Source organism: Delphinapterus leucas, chromosome 13 (assembly GCF_059928025.1).
Source record: "Delphinapterus leucas isolate spDelLeu-1000000601 "Yukka" chromosome 13, BTC_Dleu_Yukka2, whole genome shotgun sequence".
Lineage (NCBI taxonomy): Eukaryota > Metazoa > Chordata > Mammalia > Artiodactyla > Monodontidae > Delphinapterus > Delphinapterus leucas.
Genome location: NC_143141.1, coordinates 5,169,874 through 5,193,305, shown reverse-complemented (window position 1 = coordinate 5,193,305; position 23,432 = coordinate 5,169,874). Strand labels below are relative to the sequence as shown.

The window sequence follows — 23,432 nt, the reverse complement described above, 5'->3', positions numbered from 1 at the left end:
AAGCCAGGGGGCAGCTGTTATGGCCCAGGGCACACAGGGCACCCTCAGATTGGCCCTTTGTGCTCCCCATTCCACCAAGGAGCAGATTGCACTGGACCCCAGGGGGCCAGGGAGGCTGTACCAGGACATCCTTATCTTACAGGGTAAGTTGGTATAGAAGCAGGAGTCAGCGTGTGGAGGGGTTGCAAAGATGTGGTTTTCAGTGGACATATTTTTTTTTTGCGGTACGCGGGCCTCTCACTGTTGTGGCCTCTCTCGTTGCGAAGCACAGGCTCCGGACGCACAGGCTCAGTGGCCATGGCTCACGGGCCCAGCCGCTCCGCGGCATGTGGGATCTTCCCGGACCGGAGCACAAACCCGTGTCCCCTGCATCGGCAGGCGGACTCTCAACCACTGCGCCACCAGGGAAGCCCTGTGGACGTATTTTTTTAACTTCTTTGTTTAACACAGAGAGGTCAACAGGCCAGAGGGTCAGGGGTCCGGCGTGGCTACATCAGCTGAATGCATTTATTCCCCAATGACGATTGGAGTCTGCTGTAACATGAGTAAGAAAATAATCCAAGCTGGAGGGATGAGTTGAATACCCAATATAAAGATGTTCCCTTTATTACTTAGAAATTAATTCTTAAAGAAATTTAAAATTTCTTCAAATTATGGTTACATTTTGGGGGGGGCCACACATATTTCATGCTATGACTTCAGTATGGTTTGTAGGCTTCTAAGGGTTTACTTTTTAAACCTGCTGATTGTAAGTTTCTAAGGACTTACTCTGTCATTTTAATACCGTCTTCCTATAATTCAGATAATTTCCATTTGCTGCTTTAATTCTAAAAGGTATGAAATGCCTTCAGGATGGCCCGCTGTTGCCTTGCCAATAAGGGCTGGCCTCACGTAAGCCCTGCCAAGTGACCTCCGTGTGTGAAGTTGCTTCCTGTGTTGCCCACATGCTGGTACCACCCGCATTTCCCTCCCGTTTCCCTGCTACGGGCCGCCCCCTAACATGGTGTCTGCATTAAAGCCACACTGGGCTCCACCATGAATTAGGAAAAGGTGTTTTCTTCCATTCCTTCACTTCTTAGGAGACTCTTCCTGCCTTCTCTATGTGATTAATGCAAGATGCTGCCTCATCCATGCCATTCTCAGCAGATTTCCTCTTCTCTGTTCCCTTAGTGATTGACTGGGGCTTTACCATATGATGCCTTATACTAGAGTAAGTCGTAAACACATCTGTTCCTGCCTTGATTAGAAACTCTATGACATTGGAGATCATGGCGTGTTTATATGCCTCACTTTTCGGTAGTCATCTGATGGACCTTTGATGTTGATTTTGTTGTCTCCGAAGGAGCAGACATCTGAAAATTAAACGTATTCAGCATTCCAAATGAAGGAATCTGAAATTAGAAATATTGATATTCAGGAAGTTACAAACTCTTCTCAATACCAGAGGAGACAGCGGTGATCCAAAACCTGGCCTGTGATCTGGCCACCTTGGCACGACCCCGTATCTTTTTGAGCCTCAGTTTCCACTTAAATAAAAAAAGGGGTGAAAATGCCTCCTTGCCTTACTCCTTAGGGTTTTTATGAGGATGAAATGGTTTGTGACATCTGAAAATGTGTTGGGAATCACAATATTGCTTCAAATGTAAAATTGCGTTGTCTTCTTTAAGAAAATAGGCATTTAGATGAAAGCTGTGCTGTTTAGGTATTGTGTTCCTATAGTATTCCACTTCTGATTTAAATTGAAATGTGTACCTGAATGTGCTTTGTGAATAGTTTTAAGGGGATCATCTGACTTTTGCATCGTAATATCTAAAGCCCGTGTATAGTCAATTACGTTGACCTTGGGAGATTTTGAAACAGGACCTATTGGTTCTGTCAGAGAGAACCAGTTTGCCTTTTCCATAATTCTCACGTAACCCAAATTTCGTCTTTATTTATTTTTTCTTTCACAGGCTTCCATCTGTATCACAAATTACCCACCATAGTGCCTGAGAGCTGCCTTCTCATCATGGTTGGACTTCTGCTGGGTGGGATTATTTTCGGAGTGGATGAAAAATCCCCCCCGGCCATGAAGACGGATGTGTTTTTCCTGTACCTCCTCCCCCCCATTGTGCTGGACGCGGGCTATTTCATGCCCACCCGCCCGTTCTTCGAGAACCTTGGCACCATCTTCTGGTACGCCGTGGTTGGGACGCTTTGGAATTCCATTGGCATCGGGGTGTCTCTGTTTGGGATCTGCCAGATCGAAGCCTTCGGCCTGAGTGACATCACTTTGCTCCAGAATCTGCTCTTTGGCAGCTTAATCTCGGCTGTGGACCCCGTGGCCGTGCTCGCTGTCTTCGAGAATATCCACGTCAATGAGCAGCTCTACATCCTGGTCTTTGGGGAGTCCCTGCTGAACGACGCCGTGACAGTGGTGAGTGACGGTTCACACGACATCACTCCACCGGGCCGGGGCCGCCTCCCACCGGCCGCCGAGGGGAGACCCTGTCTGCAGATCAGGCAGCTGAGCGGTCCCCAGCCGTGCGCTGGGAAAGGCCCCTCACTTGGTTCAAGGCTCTGTTCTCGCTGTCTTAAAATTCTCAGTAAATTTATTATTTGTTATTTATCTGTGATTCTACAAAGGGCCCCTCACTTCATTTTGCCTGGATCCTGCTGGCTACGTGGCTGGTCCCTGCTTGTACGACTTTGCTGCTGCCAGAGAAGCATCACAGTGACTGTGACCTGTGTATCCCTGGAGGTTTCTCACTGTGACAGCTTCAGCAGTGATGGTTTTTGATGTGAATTCAAAGGACTCAAGGTCCCAGCGTTCTTTTTGAGAAGTGCCACCCTCAGGATGTGGCGTGTATAGTACAGGTGAAAGGATCACGCCCACTGAGTGCTGTTCTCCCTCTGGGGAGGGTGTATTTTTTATTTCCAGATCGGAGGCAGATTTTTCGTCACACAACTCACTTCCTCTTCTTGCTCAGCCAGCAGACTCTGGGTCCTCACCATTTCCCCATAAATGGGTATTTATTCAGAAAATGCAAATTATTTTTAATTCTCACTAATTGCCACATAATTAGAGTCAGAGGCTGTCATGAGCTTAACATTAGGAGCATTGAACTGCTTCCTGAGCTCAGGGGAGAAGCCTCTCCCCGCACCCACATGGCTGTCCAGACCTTCTCCACCAGCCAAGGACACTCAGGTGACCTTGGGCTGGTTAACCAGTCGGCGGGCACTGGTGATGCTGTTTTAGGTTAGCCAGGATTCTGTAGTAGTGATGGTGATAGGAATGGTAGCGAATGCATACCTTGTGCTTGGAGTTTCATAACAGCCTATGAAATAGGTATTCTTCCCATTTTGCAAATAAGAAAATTGAAGGAAATGTGAAGTAAAGTGTATTTAAGTAACTTAAGTAATTTATATTATCCCCTCTGTTAGTTAGTTCCTATTATTAAAATGGTATTCCTGATTCATTTCAAAGTTAACATAGATTTCAAGAAAAAAAAGAGTCAATTCGCTTCAGTTTTAGTGTGTATGTGTTACTTAAAGAATGCCTGATGAGGGACCTTCCTTCGAAGTTGGAGAGAGGATTCTTTTTGTAATTTGTCACTTTTTTTAATTTTCATTTTTGAAAAATTTATTTATTTGGCTGTGCCGTGTCTTAGTTGCAGCACGCAGGATCTTCGTTGCAGCCTGCGGGCTTCTCTCTGTTGTGGCTCGCAGGCTTCAGAGCGTGCGGGCTCAGTAGTTGTGGCGCGCGGGCTTAGTTGCCCCACAGCACGTGGGATCTTAATTCCCCCACCAGGGATCGAACGTACATCCCCTGCACTGGAAGGTGGATTCTTAACCACTGGACCACCAGGGCAAGTCCCCGAGAGGGTTCTTTAAATGATGTCTTTTCCAGTATGTGTAATGTCCTGTGTGTAGGTCATGGGGCATCTCACCCTCATCCAAAGATAGATTACTGTGATCAGCTTCAGAAACAAGCTTAGAATATCCTTTTAATAATTCAGTTAAACGTTACAATAATGTGACACACAAAAAACAAGTTAACATAGAAACCAACGTTATTCTCTGTTAGCCTGTATTCGGACCCCTGACCTGAATAAAATATCACCTTTAAGGATGTTCGTTAACTCCATGTGGATATTATTACATAAAAATAATTTACTGATAAGGAAATGCCATTTTTTAGTATAGCTAAGAGCTATTTTGAGGCAGTGCAGTTACCTCACTCAAGTAACAAAATCCACTTCATTTATTCCATTATTCATTAACGGTACTTAGTCATTAACTCACCAGTATTAAATTTTAACTGGGAAACTGCCATAACAATGAAGATGTTTTATAACTCATTCTCTTTTCCGGAGGCATGAAGTTTTCCATTGTGACTAATGTTTGATATATACATTTTTACCTTGGTTCTAGGGAGACTGTGGGAATTTCAATGTGGGAATCTTGGGTCTATTTAGGGTATAGGAAACATTACAAAGAAATAATAGCATCCTGCTGCATTCCTCCTAGGGCAAGGTAGCAACATCAGGTCAGTTTCAGAAGGACCTGCTGTGTCTTTGCACTGCTTTCCCTTCTCTTCTGAGATTTCTCATTCAGTCGCCTCGGTGGTCCATTCTTTGAGCGTGTCAAGAATCAGATCTCAGCAAACGATCTGGCTAAACTACCCTTTAAAGCGTGCCTTCCAGAGGCACATCCTGTGCTTTCTGTCCAGAGGCTCGAAGCCATCAGGTGTGGTTTTACGGTTGAGATGGAGGGCTGACCCAGAGAGGGCAGTGAGCCAGGTTGAGGGCCAGCCATCCCACGGCAGGAAATGGGCCAAGGACGGAGAAAGGGCATGGCTGCTCTTTAGATGTGGAGCCCTTGTTTCCAGGCCAAAGCCTGTGAGTCAGAAGGACTCTAGTGGTTTCAAATGAAAGAGGCTTCGTTGGTAGGTTCTTTACCCTGGGCCAAAAGCCATGCGGACCCTTAAAGCCACCTCCCACAGATATCAGGGCATGCTTGGGGGGGTTTGCCCACCTACCACTGAAGAATAACCCACCAGGTATTTCCTTCACCAGACTGGCTGAATAGTGGGCTGAATTGCCCAGGTGTTAGGAACAATTAGAAAATGGTATAAAAAATTATAATTTTTGTCTCCTAGTCAGGTGTTCTCAAAGAATAGAGGTAGAGATGTTTTATAGAAGATTCTTTGATTCGTTCATCTAGTCTTATCTCTAGGAGGGTTTAAGGAACTCATGGGTTAGGGAAAGGTATGAAAAACATAGACCCTGCTGCATACATGGAGAAGGCTGAGTCACTAAATGCTGCAACTAGAAGGGTAGAGATTAAACAGAGAGAAGTCAGGTTAAAAACATAGGCTGGGGCTTCCCTGGTGGCGCAGTGGTTGGGAGTCCGCCTGCCGATGCAGGGGACACGGGTTCGTGCCCCGGTCCGGGAAGATCCCACATGCCGCGGAGCGGCTGGGCCCGTGAGCCATGGCCGCTGAGACTGCGCGTCTGGAGCCTGTGCTCCGCAACGGGAGAGGCCACAACAGTGAGAGGCCCGTGTACCGCAAAAAAACAAACAAACAAAAAACATAGGCTGGAGGATGAGCAGAATTGTAGGTCAGGCAATTAACTGGGAAGTTCAATAGTGAGCTTAGAAGATTTGAAAGGGAGAAAATCTGCCATAAAAATGTCTCAAAGCAAAGGGAAATTGATAATATATAATATAAATTGAAGTCAAACTCTTTGTTCTGTGGTCTGGGGCTATCATAGATTGGAATTAACTGGAGAAATGACAGTCAAAAAAGAAAAAGCTGAGATTTTTAAATAGGATTTTTGTGCTTTCCCTTATAGGAAATATTTTAAGAAAACCTTTCAAACTTTCCCCTGTTGGGTAAAGATTGTTCAGGTTCTCAGCTATCTGAGAAGTACTGCTGTTTCCACTGTGGCCCATGATCGAATGAGTTAGGCTTACATGGTAATTTCTAGAAGGTGTGAAGGCAACCACTGAATATTCTGACACATTTTCCAAGAACACTTAAAGAGTTTCCTCAGTCTACCCTAACTAGAGTTGGTTAAGGAGAGCTGGCTCTTAAATCAGAAGCTAGGGATACACACCAATGGCCCAGGCGTTATGTGCCGTCCGGTGGAATTTAACTCAGGAAGCTGGAGAGTAAAGAGTGACCACTTGGTACTTAATTTGGCTTTTGCAAATAGCAGAACAGATTTAAAATTACTTATGCAAAAATGATTATCCTTTGTGTTTCGTATCAGGAAAAGTGACCTGAAAACTTTTTCTGGAACAGAGCTATGCTGAACAAAAACCCTGTATTGTTTGCATCCTTGCAGTACATGATTTCACTGCACTGTTGCACATTTTAAATCAAAGTTCAAAACAGATCATATCTAATTTTAATATACACAAGTATTTTTTAAAAAAATAATAATGAATAGAAACACTTGAAAGTACTCAGCTGTCACATTAGCCTGTTATATTGATGGAATCCAGCAAACAGGCACCCCTGGCTTTTCGGTTTTCTAAAGATACAGTTGTCAAGTTGAGGTCAACTTTGCACAGACCAACTAGAGACATAATTGTAGCCACATACATAATACATATACTACATATAAATTATAACTTCAAAAGCACCTTTCTATATAGATTCCCTTGTGGTAAAATTAAAGGACGTAACTGGCATGAACTAACTGTGGGGTTATGGCTGGTTGTAACTAAAAGAATTTTATCTTGTGCCCATCCCTAGGTATCAGGTTCAGTGTACAACGGGTGGGAGGTTATGGAAAGCTTTCTGGTTGTCTAGGTAACGTCTCTACCTAAGCTAGTTTCTCGTAAGGTGGCCCCAGCATCCGAGGAAGTGGAATGATGAAACTGGAGCTTCTGACAATGCCCTGAAAGTGAAGAGCCTGTGACTCAGCTTTACTCTTTGCAAAACCTAAAGGGATATTAAACACAGAATGTGCGTTTGAGAGATGCCATGGCTGGGGCTGCCTGGAAAACAGCTTGGAAAAGATTCCGGTGTATTCCCGTTGTTCCTTTGGAATGAGTACCTGAGCTTCCTTTGGAGGCTTCATCAGTGTCTAGATGGGGTAAGGAGGGGAGCTGAGACAGAAAGAGGAGAAGACGTGGGTTCTGTGCACAGGGAATTTCTAATTCCTCGGAGGAAATGAGGTTGGCATTCAAGAGGCAACACCAGCGACACAGGATGGCACGTCCCCAAATGCCGGATGCTTTGGGGCATCATTTGTGTTGCAGGAGGGGCAGAGGGAAGGACAACTCGCAGGCGCCGTAGGAATCCAGGAAGGCCGGAGAGGAACAGCGACTTGAGCGGCGCCATGGAAGACAGATAGAGTTTCCCTCGGTTTAGGGGCTGGGTTTCTATCCAGAGAAGCCCAGGGCAGGGCTGAATACATACGGTGTGCTTTGTAGAGCCGTGGTGAGAGCCTGTTCTAGACCGCAGGGTGTCACAAAGCATTAAAAAAAATGCATCAGGTGTACTGAGTCTTCTTCCCTAAGTCAGGCAGCCAACGGTTTTCAACTTGGGAGTGAGGAATGGAATAAAGGAAAGTGAGTCTTGTAGTAGCTGCAGGGGGCACTCAACTGGTGCGGGCGGGAGGCAGGCAAGTGGAAACCGGGGGTCGGAACCCAGAGCCCGAGTGGCCTGGGGAGGCTATCTGTGCAGGGCTGGAGGCTGGAAAACCTGTCCCCCTCCCTGGGCAGCAGGTGACGGGTGACCGTCACCTTTTGGCCTGGGCTCTTTAGAGGCAAGGGGTAAATATAGAACATGTCTGATCCGCTCTCAGGAAGTGATCATGGCGTGTTGATGTGGATGAAATCTGACGTGTGCAGCAGTCTCTGGATGCGAGGAAGCAGCACGACTTGAAGCCAGTTCTTTTCTGGCAAATGATGACCCTTCAGGATATTTAAGTCCTCAGGCTTGTGAGTTGCTTTTTTTCTTCTCTTAAACTCAAGTCATTTCTTGGAGGTCCAATACCAAATGCTCTCAACTGTTACACCAACAATCAAGAGAAGGGAAAAGCCCACTGCTTTCTAAGTAATAATCCACTGTTTTTTTTTGTTTTTTGTCAAAACCAACAGACATTTATTGTCATCTACTAGGCAACATGGAAGAAGTAAATCATAATAAGGCGAGATCCTTAATTACAAGGAGTTTATGATCCAGTAGAAAAGAGGAAAAAGTTCCCCAAAACCTGTAATGTGTAGGCTATAGAGGACCGTTAGTGAAGTAGAAAAGGGTGAAATGGCTTTTTGCCAGGACACACTCTGGTTAGCAGAGTGTCTGATTCATTCTCATGGTTAAAATTGAAGAACTGACCCAGAGGTAGGAGACCTGGATCCTGGTATCGCCTCTGACGTTTTGTGTGCCCGTGGACGGATGGGTTTAATTTTGAGTTTCTCAGAATCCCAAGGAGGGTGTAGCACGGCCTGTACTCCAAAGGTGTTCATCCCAGTGTCCCATTAGCCGGCTTCCCTGGAGATTCCCTCTGCAAATAGCACAAGAAGCAGGGCATGTGCCTGACTGTATTTCACTTGCTGCCTTCATGAAAAAATTACTCTGGAGGAAGGCATCACTTCCCATGCCATTTGCTCAGTGGTCCTTGGAAACATGTCTGAAAGCATCCTGCCTGGCAGATGTGAATGCCTGACATTTTTGAAGACTTAATTAAACTATGTAAAAGACTGTGTAAATTTTTCAGAAACCAAGCAACAGTGTAATCTCGTCACTTTAGAAGGGCACATGTGCATGAAGTTACAGTCGATACACACACACACACACACACACACACACACACACTGGTTGCTGTCTCTTGGCTTGAAGAAAACCCCATGGGGTCTTGTGTTTCACCAGAGGTGCATGTGTGGGCGGGGCAAGGACCTCAGTGACCTGGGAGGAGGATGTCTTCAGGGAGGGGACCTGTATGGATGAGTGGGTCCCTTCCATGGTGCAACCCCACAGCAGGGGCCTTGAAGTGTCCCTAAATTCACAGCCAGCACTGACAAGCTTTCTCTGTGACATACTCCTTCCCAAGCATTGGCAACGCAAGCAGGGTATGTTGAAGGGCAACCAAGCCATTTAAAATAATCCTTTAGGATCCAAAAAGTGATGTTTTAGCAGTAGGTCACGTAAATAACTTTGAAGTTTCCTCTCTCTCACGTCTAGAAATAGTTTTCTTGATGACACGCTTTCATCAATGCTTTCATCAATGCTTTTTGTTTGCATTTAATTGTTTGCATTTAATAAATTGTTTGCATTTAATAAATGCACTGTTAAAATGTGAGATAAAGACGGGCTTCCCTGGTGGCGCAGTGGTTGAGTCCGCCTGCCGATGCAGGGGACGTGGGTTCGTGCCCCGGTCCGGGAAGATCCCACATGCCGCGGAGCGGCTGGGCCCGTGAGCCATGGCCGCTGAGCCTGTGCTCTGCAATGGGAGAGGCCACAGCAGTAAGAGGCCCGCGTACCGCAAAAAAAAAAAAAAAAAAAGAGAGATGCCCAGTCACTTCCACTGATCGTCCACTTTGGGTCACGGAAGACACGCCCTTGTTAGGAGGCAGGAAGATTTCTGGGGCCGTGAGGATGTCGGGGAAGTTGGGGGGTCCTGACGTGCCCTCTGCCTCTCCCACAGGTCTTGTACAACCTGTTCAAGTCTTTCTGTCAGATGAAGACCATCGAGACCATCGACGTGTTTGCCGGAATCGCCAACTTCTTTGTCGTGGGGATTGGCGGCGTGCTGATCGGCGTCTTCCTGGGCTTCATTGCAGCATTTACCACTCGCTTCACACACAACATCCGCGTGATCGAACCGCTCTTCGTCTTCCTGTACAGCTACCTGTCCTACATCACAGCCGAGATGTTCCACCTGTCGGGCATCATGGCGTAAGTATTGAACTCCCTGTTAAAAGCACTTGGTGGCATTTTGTGGAATTCATGTATTCTAAGCTGCGATGTGAAAGTTGAATATGTTATGTAAAAGAGTAGATGTTCTTGAATTCTTTTAAGAAAAATTAAAAGTAGATTTTTGTTACTCTTTGTTTCAAAGAAATGAAAGTATGGATCAGCCAGATGTATCCCAAAGCGGAACTTCCCTGGCCGTCCAGTGGTTGAGACTCCACGCTTCCACTGCAGGGGGCCCGGGTTCGATTCCTGGCCCGGGAACTAAGATCCCGCATGCGGCAAAAAAAAAAGTGTAGGCAAGTGATCTGGTGCTAAAATGGAAGCCTTAAAAGTGACCTCTTGGATCTCATGAAATAAGACAATAAAGTGTTGGGGTGGATGGTCAGGCACCAAGAATTTTCAGAGTTTGATGCCCATTCAGTGTTGCTCAGGTCCACTAACTCCACCCAGGCTGTATCCCCCAAACTTCATCTGGAATTCTGGAATTGCTTATGTCAATTCCTTTGAACAATGTTAGTAGTAGAGAACCTTCACTCTGTATAATAGATTTGATTTGAGATCATAGCTTTACATCATTCAAAGCAAAAAAAAAAGCAAAATTCAGTGAATAAGGCACGCCGTCGTGTACTTTGAGTTTAGCTTCTTAAAGAAAGAGGTATGGTTATAAAGCAAGAAGTGGATAAAGCAAGAAATTATTTATTAACGACACAGTTGTGTATCATTCACTAACTGATTTGGAAGGATGTTCTCAAAATGTTCTACAAGTGGCCGGTAGCGTTTGGATCTAGTTTTAGCCGTTGGAGGGTCACTTTGAAGGAGGGTACTTGTTGGGTGTGGATGTTTCTACAGCTTCCAAGAATAAGCCTGTCATATTATGGTCACACCTTGTATAGGGCCAGTGAGAAATGCTTACTAATGGAATGCCTTTCAAAGTTTTAATTTTGGGGAATTCCCTGGCAGTCCGGTGGCTAGGACTCCACACTTCCACTGCTGGGGGCCTGGGTTCGATCCCTGGTCAGGGAACTAAGATCCCTCAAGCCTTGTGGCCAAAAAAAAAAAAAAAGTTTTAATTCTGACAAATATTTATTTACAGCTTAATACATGTTAAGCTCTCCTGCTGGGGCCTGCTACGCCATTTAGAGTTTTGTGTTGTAAATGTAGCTCTAGTTCTTCCTGAAGTTTTCTCTTGCACCCTGATTTAGGTGGCGCTTTGATTAAGGATTGCTTTGCTTTTGCCCCGCACCACCACTTTCATACCAGAGACAGAAGAGGTTTGTCTCCCTCCACGAGGAGAGTGGAACCGCTGTAGTGAAAGCCATGCGTTAGAAGGTTGTGTGGTTTTCTGTATCCCAGGGAACCTAAATAAAGCACTGTAGTAATCCAGCCTGACCCAGTAATGAAATGTGCAGTGCCTTCCTGGTGGCTCTTCATATCATTTTTGTATGACCTCCAGTTTCCTCACTGTTCTTTGACTGGTGTCATTGAAAGTGCCCGATCAGCTGGTGACAAGGTCTCTGCAAAGATTACAGGACAGGGACTTTGTGTCTAGTTTCCCAGCAGTATTGTAGCAATGGTTGGTGTAAGAACCTTGAATATATTTCAACCAAGTGCATATGTAAAAGTTCTAGAACCCTCACAGAGTTATCTAAATATGCTTGTCCAGAGTGTGGGGAGGACAGGTGAAGTGTTGGATGGGGTTGGCGTGCTGGGGTGTCTCTGCTTAGAAATGTCTGGGGGTGCCCAGAGTCCACAGAGCTTGTGATGCCTCACGTCCCCAGCCTCCTGCAAAGACGGGATCAGGGCTTTCCTTGCTCTGGGAATTAGGACGTCAGGGACAAATGGGGCCACGTATTCCTGGGAAACTGCACGGGTAGTTCTCTACTGTGGTTTGTTGGCAGATGAAAAACCTCACTTTTGTCCACAACTTCAACGTGAACATTTACCATACAACTTGGTGCACAGAAAAGTCCCTGATTGCATTGACATGAATATTGTCATAGCACACGGTGAGTGCACTAAAATTATGTTAATAATTACATGAAATATCCCAGGAGATTTAAACACTTTTGCATTTTACCATGTACCCCTGTTAATGCTGTGAGAGCGAACGAAGGGACAGATTTACGTCAAAGTGCGTCTGTTCTCAGAAGTCACACCCTTGTTTCCTAAGGTGGGGTGATTAGTGTGGTCTTCAAAACCTGACCGTGTGTGTTGTCTCTGTATGGGGTACATCACAGATGTGCATGTCCGCCCTTTGGAAAGTGCACTGTGTGCACTTCCACGCTGTATTCACTGTCCTTGCTGGAGGATGTCGGTCCAGGGCATCGGTGTCGTGATGTAATTAACATTGCACATCCACGGACACCTCTTTTATAGAACTCGTCATTTTTTCCGCATTTAACTTGTACCGAGTGTAGAAGTTCCTATCGTACTTCATGCTGATGGCACCTTCTTTTACCATTTAAAAGCAGGTGTTAAGGTTAATGGGAGTGACAGCACGTGACTTCTGAGCATGCTCAGAAGAGTCCCTTTTTGTTTGTTTGTTTGTTTTTGCGGTATGCGGGCCTCTCACTGCTGTGGAGCAGAGGCTCCATTGCGGAGCACAGGCTCCGGACGCGCAGGCTCAGCAGCCATGGCTCACGGGCCCAGCCACTCCGCGGCATGTGGGATCTTCCCGGACCGGGGCACGAACCCACGTCCCCTGCATCGGCAGGCGGACAGAAGAGCCCCTTTTTGTTTAAGAGAAATGGGAGCCACAGGGAAAGGGAAGTTGGCAGAGGGGTCAGACAGCTGGGGAGCTGAGAGAAGGGTTGCAGCACCTCTCTCTGAATTTGTAAGAGTGTGGAGCATGAAACCTGGTCCTCCCAGGGTTTGTCCTCCCCTCTCTCCCACTTCTCCATCCCTCTCGCCTTCTTCCTTCCTCTTCTTAATGCCTTTCCGATGCCCCTGTGCTTCAACTTTGTCCTGGGTGGACTCTTGGGCAGCCTGTCCTAGAATGAGGCCATGTAATGAGCAGGTCGTTGATACAAAAGTCTGATGAAGAAGAAACATCTTTCTGTAGAGCAGAAGATGGGTCTGGGTTCAAAATGCAGTGTCTTTTTGTGTGTGTGTGTGTGTGTGTGAATGTTTACAGCAGCTTTATTCATAATCACCGAAACCTAGAAACAACTCAGATGTCTTTCATCTGGTGAATGAATAAATTAATTAGGGTACATGTGTACAATGGAATCCCACTCAGCAATAAAAAGTAATGAACTATTGACATATGCAACAACATGGATAAATCTCAGATATATATTGCTAAGTGAGAGAACTCAGATTCCAAAGGATAAATTCAGTGTGATTCCAGTTATAAGATATTTTGAGAATGGCAGAACTATAGAGACAAAACAGATAAGTGATTTCCAGAGGATGGACACGAAGAGAAGGGTTGACTAGGAGGGGGCAGAATGAGAGAATTTGTGGGCGTGATAAAACTGTTCTATATCTTGATTGTAGTGAAGGCTCTACAACTGTATGCATTTACCTCACTTCACAGAACTCTATACCAAAGAAAAGTGAATTTTACTCTATGTAGATTAAAAAAAATTTTATTGGAGTATAGTTGCTTTACAGTGTTGTGTTAGTTGTAGGTAGGAAAGCACTGGGCAGGATTCCAGCATTTTGATTTCTTTGGAAAGATGTTGGAAGCAGTGTATCCTGGCATCCACAAAGCCTACTGTCACTGCTGTTGGTTTTTTGTCATGAACTTGTGATCTGATATGGTCTTCACTGACAACAAGTAAATTAATAGGAGGTGGAGTTCCATCTGTCTTCTCGTTCTTTGTCTTAGAAGCTGTTTGGAGAGCTGGCTTCTGGACAGTCTTAGGTTTTCTTTCCCCTTTGTGGCCTCTCCTACTAGTTCAATTCTTTATTTAACGTTAAGGAATTATTTGTGTCCACGTGTTCCTGTGTGTTCAGGAGAGTTTTAGCTTCAAACACTAGGGGGTAGATGAAAGTTCCTGTTTTCTACTTTTCTAAAATCTTTCTGCTCATTTCTATACTGGGATAAGTTGTTGTAGTAGGGAAAGTGTGTACGTGTGCATGTGTGTGTGTGCGTGTGCGTGCGTCAGAGTGCATTTCCACAGCTCTAGAGCTAAAGTTAAGGGAAAGTTTCTAGTCTCTTAAACAAGACCCCTCATGTATCACAGCTCTATAGTTGGGGTTGGAGAGGGGACTCATAACATTGATTTTAGAAATTTGTTTCTTGGCTCATGTGTTTTGAACTTTATGTTCAGAAAACTGCGCAGGGATAAAACAAAAATGATTCCCATCATCCCCCTTACCCAAGGACACTAACAGACGCCTAAGGGATTCCTAAGTTCAGATCCACACCGACATGAACTGAGCTGGGACTCTGTTCCCCCTTGTGGGCATCAGGCACCTTTCTGGTCCTCACCTTGTACATTGTCCTGGGATCCAAGCATGGGATGCCGAAAACCCACCGTCCTGAAGAGGGAGATGCTTGGTCCCCACAGCAGCCGGCAGCCTGCCGGGAAATACTGATATCTCTTTGCTGTGCTCTACAAATTAAAAAAAAATGGCCACGTCCTCCTTCTGATAGGACAGCAGGCACCCAATATTCTTTAGTTTTGTTTTCATGGGTTGATAATTCCTTAGTGTTTCTTCTCTAGAGGGCACTTAAAATATTTTCGATTTGCTGTTTCAATTATTCTAGCAGCATTATTGCAAAGAAAGTAGGAAATGGTAATTACCAGTTCCATCTTATGAATGAGCAAAGTGAGGCCCTGGTGGGCAAAAACCATGGCTGTAGGATGAGGCCTGGGCCCTGGGTCTCCAGTTAACAGGCCCGTCCAGGATATGTCCCAGTATCTACTCTAACAATAAAAACAAGCACCAGGCTATTGTAAATAGAGCTGCAGTGAATATTTTGGTACGTGACTCTTTGAATTATGGTTTTCTCAGGGTATATGCCCGGTAGTGGGATTGCTGGGTCATATGGTAGTTCTATTTGTAGTTTTTTAAGGAACCTCCATACTGTTCTCCATAGTGGCTGTACCAATTCACATTCCCAGCAGTGCAAGAGTGTTCCCTTTTCTCCACACCCTCTCCGGCATTTATTGTTTGTAGATTTTTTGATGATGGTCATTCTGACTGGTGTGAGATGATATCTCATTGTAGTTTTGATTTGCATTTCTCTAATGATTAATGATGTTGAGCATTCTTTCATGTGTTTGTTGGCAGTCTGTATATCTTCTTCGGAGAAATGTCTATAATGGAATATTACTCAGCCATAAAAAGAAACGAAATTGAGCTATTTATAATGAGGTGGATAGACCTAGAGTCTGTCATACAGAGTGAAGTAAGTCAGAAAGAGAAAGACAAATACTGTATGCTAACACATATATATGGAATTTAAAAAAAAAATGTCATGAAGAACCTAGGGGTAAAACAGGAATAAAGACACAGACCTACTAGAGAATGGACTTGAGGACACAGGGAGGGGGAGCGTAAGCTGTGACAAAGTGAGAGAGTGGCATGGACATATACACACTACCAAACGTAAGGTAGATAGCTAGTGGGAAGCAGCCGCATAGCACAGGGAGATCAGCTCGTTGCTTTGTGACAACCTAGAGGGGTGGGATAGGGAGGGTGGGAGGGAGGGAGACGCCAGAGGGAAGAGATACAGGAACATATGTATATGTATAACTGATTCACTTTGTTATAAAGCAGAAAGTAACACACCATTGTAAAGCAATTATACTCCAATAAAGACGTAAAAAAAATAAAAACAAGCACCTTTCAATGACATTTTTAAAATGAGACTTTCACAGGAATTTCCAGAATGCCAGGCTCAGGGATAAAGGAGCAGGGCTGCGCTCGCTCTTCGGAAGCGGTCACTGCTGAGGCTGTGAGGATCATGTTCCCTTTCTTTCCTGTCTTCCTGTGTAGGAATTGGTGATTGTCATCTGTTGAAAACTTTGAGAACAATAAGAAAGCATGCTTTTGCTGGCCATCTTGTAGCTGCTTCTTCTGGTTGCTCCTGGTTTGCCCACCAGGTGTAGCAGTTAGAAGATCATCTCTTCAAGATACAGTCGTACGAAACCAGAGCCCTACAGGCCACGATGACTAGTTCATGTTTACTGGTCTTCTCAAAATACGGGGTGGGGGGGGGAAGAAAAGAGCACGTGACATTTCAAGACATTCATAAAACATGATCCAAAGCATCATGTTTGATCATTTGTTTATTTTGAGCGTAAGACAGGTGTCTTTTATTAATTTTCCCTAGCCTTTTCTCATGTTTACTGGGTGTTTTTCTCTGTGTAAGAAGGTGACCTGGAGCTTTAACAAAGCAATCTGGATAACACAACCTGGATAAATGCTAGTCTGCACACAAGTCATCAGTCATCACCTAGTCTGGCCTGGCCTCCATGTAAATCGAATTAGTCTTAAAGCCTGAAAAAACAGAGAGGGAGCAGGCCACATCATCTTATTTCTAGTTGGAGCTTTAAACTTCAAATTCACCCCTAACCTAACGCCCACATCTTCCCCTGAAACAAAAAAAAATTTTCTTTTAGAAGAAATGGCTATTAAAGACTGAGTCAGTTGCATAAGAATTGGCTTAATCCTGCAGCCTGCATGCAGAGTAGCTGTTGGCTTCACTGCAGGCCAGCTGGGGCTCTTGGAGCAGGACAGGTAGAGACGATGCTTTAGACCAGGGCTAAGTCCAGGTGCTGGGGGGTGGCTGTGCATGCCTGCACATCACGTAGAACAGCAGGGAGGTAGAGTTTGGAGGGAAAGGAGAGAGGGGACCATAACGCAGGCTTCCATCTATGGCTCTGGGTCTCGTGCTCTGTTCACCGTCTCTTTGTACCTTATATTGTCTTGGCAAATAAAAGCTTTGTTTTTGATGATGCTGTATGCCTTCACCGATAGCTCTCACTGGTCAGAACTGACCTCTTTAAAATCTTATATGGGGACTTCCCTGGTGATCTGGTGGTTAAGACTCTGCGCTTCCACTGCAGGGGGCCCAGGTTCGATTCCTGGTCGGGGAACTAAGATCCTGCACCCTGCATGCTGTGTGGTGCAGCAAAACAACAAAAACAAAAAGAATGAGTTTTTACAGTGAGCAATTCAGTTCTATTTAAGTTAAATCAAACTGTAAAATAACAAACCTATAAAAGTGGAAGAACAGTATGTATTTCAAAACTGCCAAAATAAAATATTTTTAAAAACCCTTATATGACCACCTCAAACACTAAATGGCACGGGGGCAGTGGGTAAGGGAGGAAGATAGTAAACTGAGGCAGGAAATTAGTTAAACAATAGAAAAAAGACAAATCGTATCTCCCTTAATTTTCCGGACACATTCAGGAAAAAAGTGAAAAAGAAACAAACAAAACTGTATTATATTTTTAATGGTGACTCACCTAATCTTTTGTTTTCTTTTGTATAATTTTGCCTCACCTGCAGGGCAAAACTAGAAAAGTCAGGAAGGAATTTGAAATTATAACCCTTTTTTTTCCCCTAGCTTTATTGAGATGTGATTGACACACATCATTGTGTAAGTTTAAGGTGTAAAAACGTGATGATTAGATAATATATGTATATTGCAAAAGGATCACCGCCATAAAGTTAGCTGACACGTTCATCACCTCACGTAGCTACCCTTCTTTGTGTGTGTGTGGTGAGAACTTTCAAGTACACAATACAGTATTGTTAACTGCCTGTACTATCGAATGTACCATCACATCCAGGATTTTCCAGTCACCATGCTGCCCCTTAGAACCCAGAACTTATTCATCTTATAATTGGAAGTTTGTAGCCTGTGACCACTGTTACCTGTTTCCCGTACAACCCCTGCAAGCCCCTGGCAACCACCAGTTGACTCTCTGTTTCTGAGACTTTGCTTTTTTTAGATACCAGATACGTGAGATCACACAGTATTTACCCAGATTAGTGTAAATGATTCGGGAACTTATTTTCATTTATTTTGATGGTTTAAACTTTTAATGAAGTAGATTCAGCTGGTAAACTCCAGTATTGGCTTGGTTTTTTGAAGGAGGAACAAAACCGGTGGATGGCCACTTTTTTTGTTTTCCTGAGTGTAGTCCACTCTTGTGGTCATGTGCTACATGTGGCTTTAGAGCGCTTAAAGTGTGGCCAGTCTAACTTGAGGTGTGTTCTAAGTGTAAAATAGACATCAGATTTTTAAGATTTAGTAGGAAGAGATTGTAGAATATCTCAATGTTTTTTATATGGCTTGCATGTTGAAATGACAGTGTATTAGATCTGTTGCATTAAGTAAACATATTATGAAAGTTGCCTTCACCAGCATCTTTTTACATTTTTTAACCATGACTATTAGGAACTTGAAGATTACATATATGGCTTGTATCGTACCTCTGTTAGCTTTGCTCCGTAGAGCTCACCATTCGTTTTTGCTGTTTGATTCTGCCATCACTTTGCTTTTCTGACTGTTTCTTGACTGGTCTTTGTCTTTCTCTGAAAATGATTGTATTACTGCTGGCCTGTGTTTCAAGTACACTGTAGAAACTGATTTGATGATCAAGTCATCACTACATTGCTCTTGGTCTAGAGCTTACAATTTAAAGTGGCATTTTCGTCTTTCAGACTCTGAAGTTATAATAAGGCTAAAGTTATTTTCTAGTTATATGTAGGCCAAGGTGAAAAATAGGATTATAAACAGAAATGTAAATACGGTATAATTTCCGAGAATAATTCCCTTTTCTGTTTTTTTTTTTTTTTTTGCGGTACGCGGGCCTTTTACTGTGGCCGCTCCCATTGCGGAGCGCAGGCTCCGGACGCGCAGGCTCAGCGGCCATGGCTCACGGGCCCAGCCACCCAGCCGCTCCGCGGCACGTGGGATCCTCCCGGACCGGGGCACAAACCCGCGTCCCCTGCATTGGCAGGCAGACTCTCAACCACTGCGCCACCAGGGAAGCCCCAGCTGGAAAACTTTAATTCCATCATCAAGATCTTGGTCCAGTCTTCCTGCCTCTCATGCCTTTGTCAACAGTGTCCAACTAGAGTCAGTGGATGCCGTGGGTCCCTTGATGCCTTGTGTTTCATCACACTTTTGACCCTGAGCTGTGATCTCTTATGTGTTCTTTCCACAAAACCATGCTTGCTTTAGGAGGCAGGAAATGAGCTATAAACAGTAGTTGAATTGAAAGCATCTAAAGTAGAAAAAAACACGAGATGTGGAAAATCCATGAAATGCGCAAGACTGCATGAATAATCAAGCATCTATAATTATTTGAATTTATTTCATTTTGATATTTTAAGAAAGGTTGTTCAGTTTTGGTGGTTGGATATTGCTTTGAAAAAGAATTTTAAAAAAATTTTCTCATATGTCAAACTCACTTTCTCTTGGTTGTCAGGTTTCCTGGAAGAGGCAGTCCATTGTATAGTAAATTCGTGCCCTGGAATAATTAATTTACCTCACATGAGTGAGTACTTTATTCTGAGAACATACAGTGTACCCTGAGTCACCACAGACCTGGCTTTAATCAATACAGAGAAAGCTTTTTAATTGTTCTTCATCTTTGCTAATGCTTGGCATTGATTAGTAGAGTATGCTTTTATGTTTGGCAAAGTCTTTATGGGGAATGTGCAACTGTTATTTGGGCTGTATTTTCCTGCAACTGAATCCATACTTTTTAAGGTCACGCACAGGCATGGAGTAGGCATGAAAGAATTTTGCAACATTCTTTCTGTCAGCTCAGTTCTAATTCTTCACAGTTCAGATTACAGAACAGGTCTAATGTGGGAATCGAAATTAGAGAATTGACCACTCTTCAAAAAAATAAAAGTACTAGTATTTATAAACGGAATTAACCGAGTCATGGCTACACCATATGTAAGTGAACACAGACAAGGTATGTGTATGTTTTATCTTCACAACCAGAAATCTGCCTTCACTGCCCGCCATCTTTATGGATGCCGTTCCCTTTGGTTCTACAGATGCCGACTGCCTAGTGAAGGGCTGGGGATCTCCATTAAGGTAGACTCAGCCAGCAACAGGCGAACATACGCTTGGTACCGCTGCATGCAGGGAGCCATGCTACCTGTGGAAGAAGGGTAGCCCCTGCTCTCTCAGAGTGTGGGTTCTGGTGGAGAGGAAGTGAACATCCATAGACGTGAACATCGATTCATTGGCTGCCAGGGTGGAGTCGTGGAGTACTATAGAAAAAAGTGTTAGTTGGAATTTTCTGTTCAGAAGATAGTCCAGTGACATATTATCTGCATAGAAAGTCTGTTTCCCCCCGGAAGACCGTTGAGACAGTATTAGCTGGCCTGAATTTTTTGTATGCTGCATTGAGAGTGCTACAGTGATGAAGAAAACCTCAATTGCCGGTGAATGTAAAAACCGCTAATTATAGTGCTTTAGCTGCTCTGTCTCTAAATTGGTGATAATCACCCTACATTTATGTTAAACCACCATGTGAGGCAAGATAATAACAAAGCAGAGGGCCCCAGTGAATTCTATATGAACCTTACCTCCACGTGGTCCCACGGAATGGAACCTAACACCTGTCCAAACATAGACCTTTTCTGGGAGGTTATACGGGCCAGGTGCTGCAATGGATTTTGAAAACCAAACGAAAAACCACTGCGGGAAACAAATTGACTCCAAGCTCTAGGTCTTTCCCCTCCAGATCTGTCCTCCACATGTCCTTCAGAGTTCTCTTTCTAGAATGCAAATCTGTCCACGACACACCATCGTTCCGATGAGTAATCCATCCCTGGATCCATGTCATCATCGATTCGAAACACATTAATGAGGTGCCAGGCACTGTGATAAGCACTTATGACACTTTTCCCCCCATGAAGCTTCCAGTTGGTTTGGGGAGATAAACATTAATTACTTGGTGGAAGATATAATCTCTCATTTTCCCCACCAGCCTATACAATCGACTCCTAAGCATAACACGTAAGAGTTATGTCACATGTCATTACCTGGCCCCTAACTTCCGTGTCCTCACCTGTTAACCTTCTCCTCCTCTCTCTCCCCCGCAGCAGAGTCAATTCTTCAGGTCCCTGAATATACCAACCTGTTCATGGCTCTGAATGTGTCCTCTTCTTTTTCTGGATCATTTACCTCTTCTTCCTGCTCGGGGAGCTCTCACCCATGAAGATTCTGCTCAAATGTCCCCTCTTTTGTGGCAGAAGCAATGATTTCCTTTCCTGTGCTCCCAAAGCATCCTTCCCCTCCTCCGTTTCTGGCACTTGCCATGCTGTGTTACAATTACCTTTCCGTGACTCTTTCTCCTCTTAGACCACAAACACTTGAGTGTAGAAGCTGCCTCTTTTTTGCTTCCGTCTTCCTAGATCCCAGCCCAGAACTTGACCCAGAGTAGATGCTAAGAAGATATTGGTTGATGTCCAGTTGTTATTCCTGATCATATGAACTAAATTGGAAGATTAGGACAGAGAGACCTACATGGAAAGCGGGGAGAAAGACGATTCAATGACGTGAGCTGATACAAGTAAGGTCAGACTGGGAATACTGAAGGCCAGTAGTTTTATGTTTGAAGGAGCTCTAGGGTTAAGAAATTCATCTAGAGTTTTCTAAAACGTCACGAGTTATTTTGGTTATTATTTTGGTGTGGATATTATCACGCTGATGTGCAGAATGAGGGCGAGAGGCTGTGGGCTTCAGGTGTGAAAGTTTCATGAGTTCTCTTTGGTGGAGAAAGAAATCTTCCCTCTCTGTACGTGCTTCAGTGCTACTGGGATTTGCTATGACGTGACCTCCTACCCAAGGCACTCCTGGCCACGAGCTCCAGACCCAGTAAGGCTCCAGTCTCCACCATTCCCCAGCTCTAGAAGCGTCTCATAATTCTTTTAGAAAAATGAAGGAGAGTCAAACTTATGGTGATGGTTAATACTATCAGCTATAGGTGATGATCCAGGAAAGGGGCAGTCTCTCTTCCAGGGAGACTGTATTATTGTGTGTACCTCCCTAATTGAAGGGAGACTAACTCATTTGTAGTTTTGTGTACATAGGATGTTACTGAAGGTGAGGTGCTTTGATGTAGGTTAGAGCATCCTACAGCAAAAAAGACCCCTCTTTGCAATGAAACACCTCCTGGCCTCTGCTTGAGAGGCTGTGTGCACTGAGCTGTACATGACGGACCAGAACGCGACCTTTGAAACATTTGTCCCCAGCCTGTACTGTGCATCCATGTCATAGACACCCGCATTTCCTGAACAGGGCATTGCCGGGCTCTGGGGCCTCTGGTACCTGCTGAGGGTGTTTTTCCCCTGGAGGATCGCACCTGTGCTGTTCAGAGGTGGTGCTGAGTTACAGGGAGGTGTCTGGCAGACAGGAGTATCACTCTGGTGTCATGTTAAGGATACAAAGCAATGGAAAATGATCCCGTGAACAGTCATGTATAATTCATGTATTATTTTATTCCTACATCAAAGCTATAGTTTTCAATAATTTCTGAATAGAAATTTTTGTTTAATCGCTCATTTAATGGGCTGAAGATTACGTTTTGCCTGTATGGTTTATATCTTTCCCAGTGAATGATGTGAACGTGATCTCAGAGGGAAATAATTAGCACATACACAAAAGCAAGTTTCTTTAGCCCTTTAGCAATCACTTTTTGAATGATAAACAAAAAATCCAAATCCAAGAGGGACAGAGGGAAATAGGGGTGGTATGAGAAATGTAGGGGTTTCAACTCTATAGCTGATGCTTTATTGTTAAAAGTAAAAGTGATTGGAAAAAGCTGGGTGGTACGTACTTTGGTGTTTGTCATTCTCCATATTTGTCCTTAAGTTTAAATGCCTAATAGTCAAACCATTTTAAAGCATCTTTTGCATGGGATAAGAGAATTCAAGAAAGAATGATGGCCCTCATTGGTTTTGTTACAGACTTTCAACTTGGCAACATTTAAGAAAGGTTCGTTAGTGTGTGTGCTGCTGTGCATGTGTCTTTTCTTCATAAAACATAGTATGATTCAGATTCTTCTGGCTTTTGCCCTCATTACTTAGTATTGGGCAACTTTTACTTTTTAAAGTCTGATTAAAAAAGAATTGAGCCAAAATATGCAAGATGGAAATGTTCAGAAATGCCATTAACGAGTGGTTTGTATTCAGGTGGTGGCTGGCGGTGATGCCACCTGCCACTCTGGTCCACAGTGTCTACTGCCCGCTGTACTGGGGGAGGGTCCAGGCTTTCATGTCAGGCCAGCGTGACAGAGCTCCAGCTAGCTTCGGTCTCCAGGCCCACGGGGGATGCGCCCTTGGTCGTGGCCACCACACAAGGGAGGTGAGTGCCAACAACAATGTGGCCGGCTGAGGGATGGCCCCCAAAGGCCTGAGTCCCCAGAACCTGGGGATATGTTACCCTGCACGGCAGAGGGGACTTCGCCAATGTGATCAAGTTAGGGTCTTGAGATGGGGAGAGAACAGTGGATTATCCGGGTGGGCTGGATGAAATCACAAGGGTCCTTATGAGAGGAAGCCAGGAGGGTCAGAGTCA

General features: G+C 44.4%; 1 protein-coding gene across 1 annotated transcript in view; it reads left to right on the top strand.

Moving 5' to 3' along the window:
* Window positions 1-23,432, top strand: part of SLC9A2 (solute carrier family 9 member A2) — an 87,358-nt gene that overhangs the window by 32,100 nt on the left and 31,826 nt on the right. Inside the window, exons 2-3 of the mRNA XM_022599222.3 lie at window positions 1,953-2,416; window positions 9,645-9,895. Coding sequence (XP_022454930.2) covers window positions 1,953-2,416; window positions 9,645-9,895 — 715 coding nt within the window. The remainder of the gene's footprint in view (window positions 1-1,952; window positions 2,417-9,644; window positions 9,896-23,432) is intronic.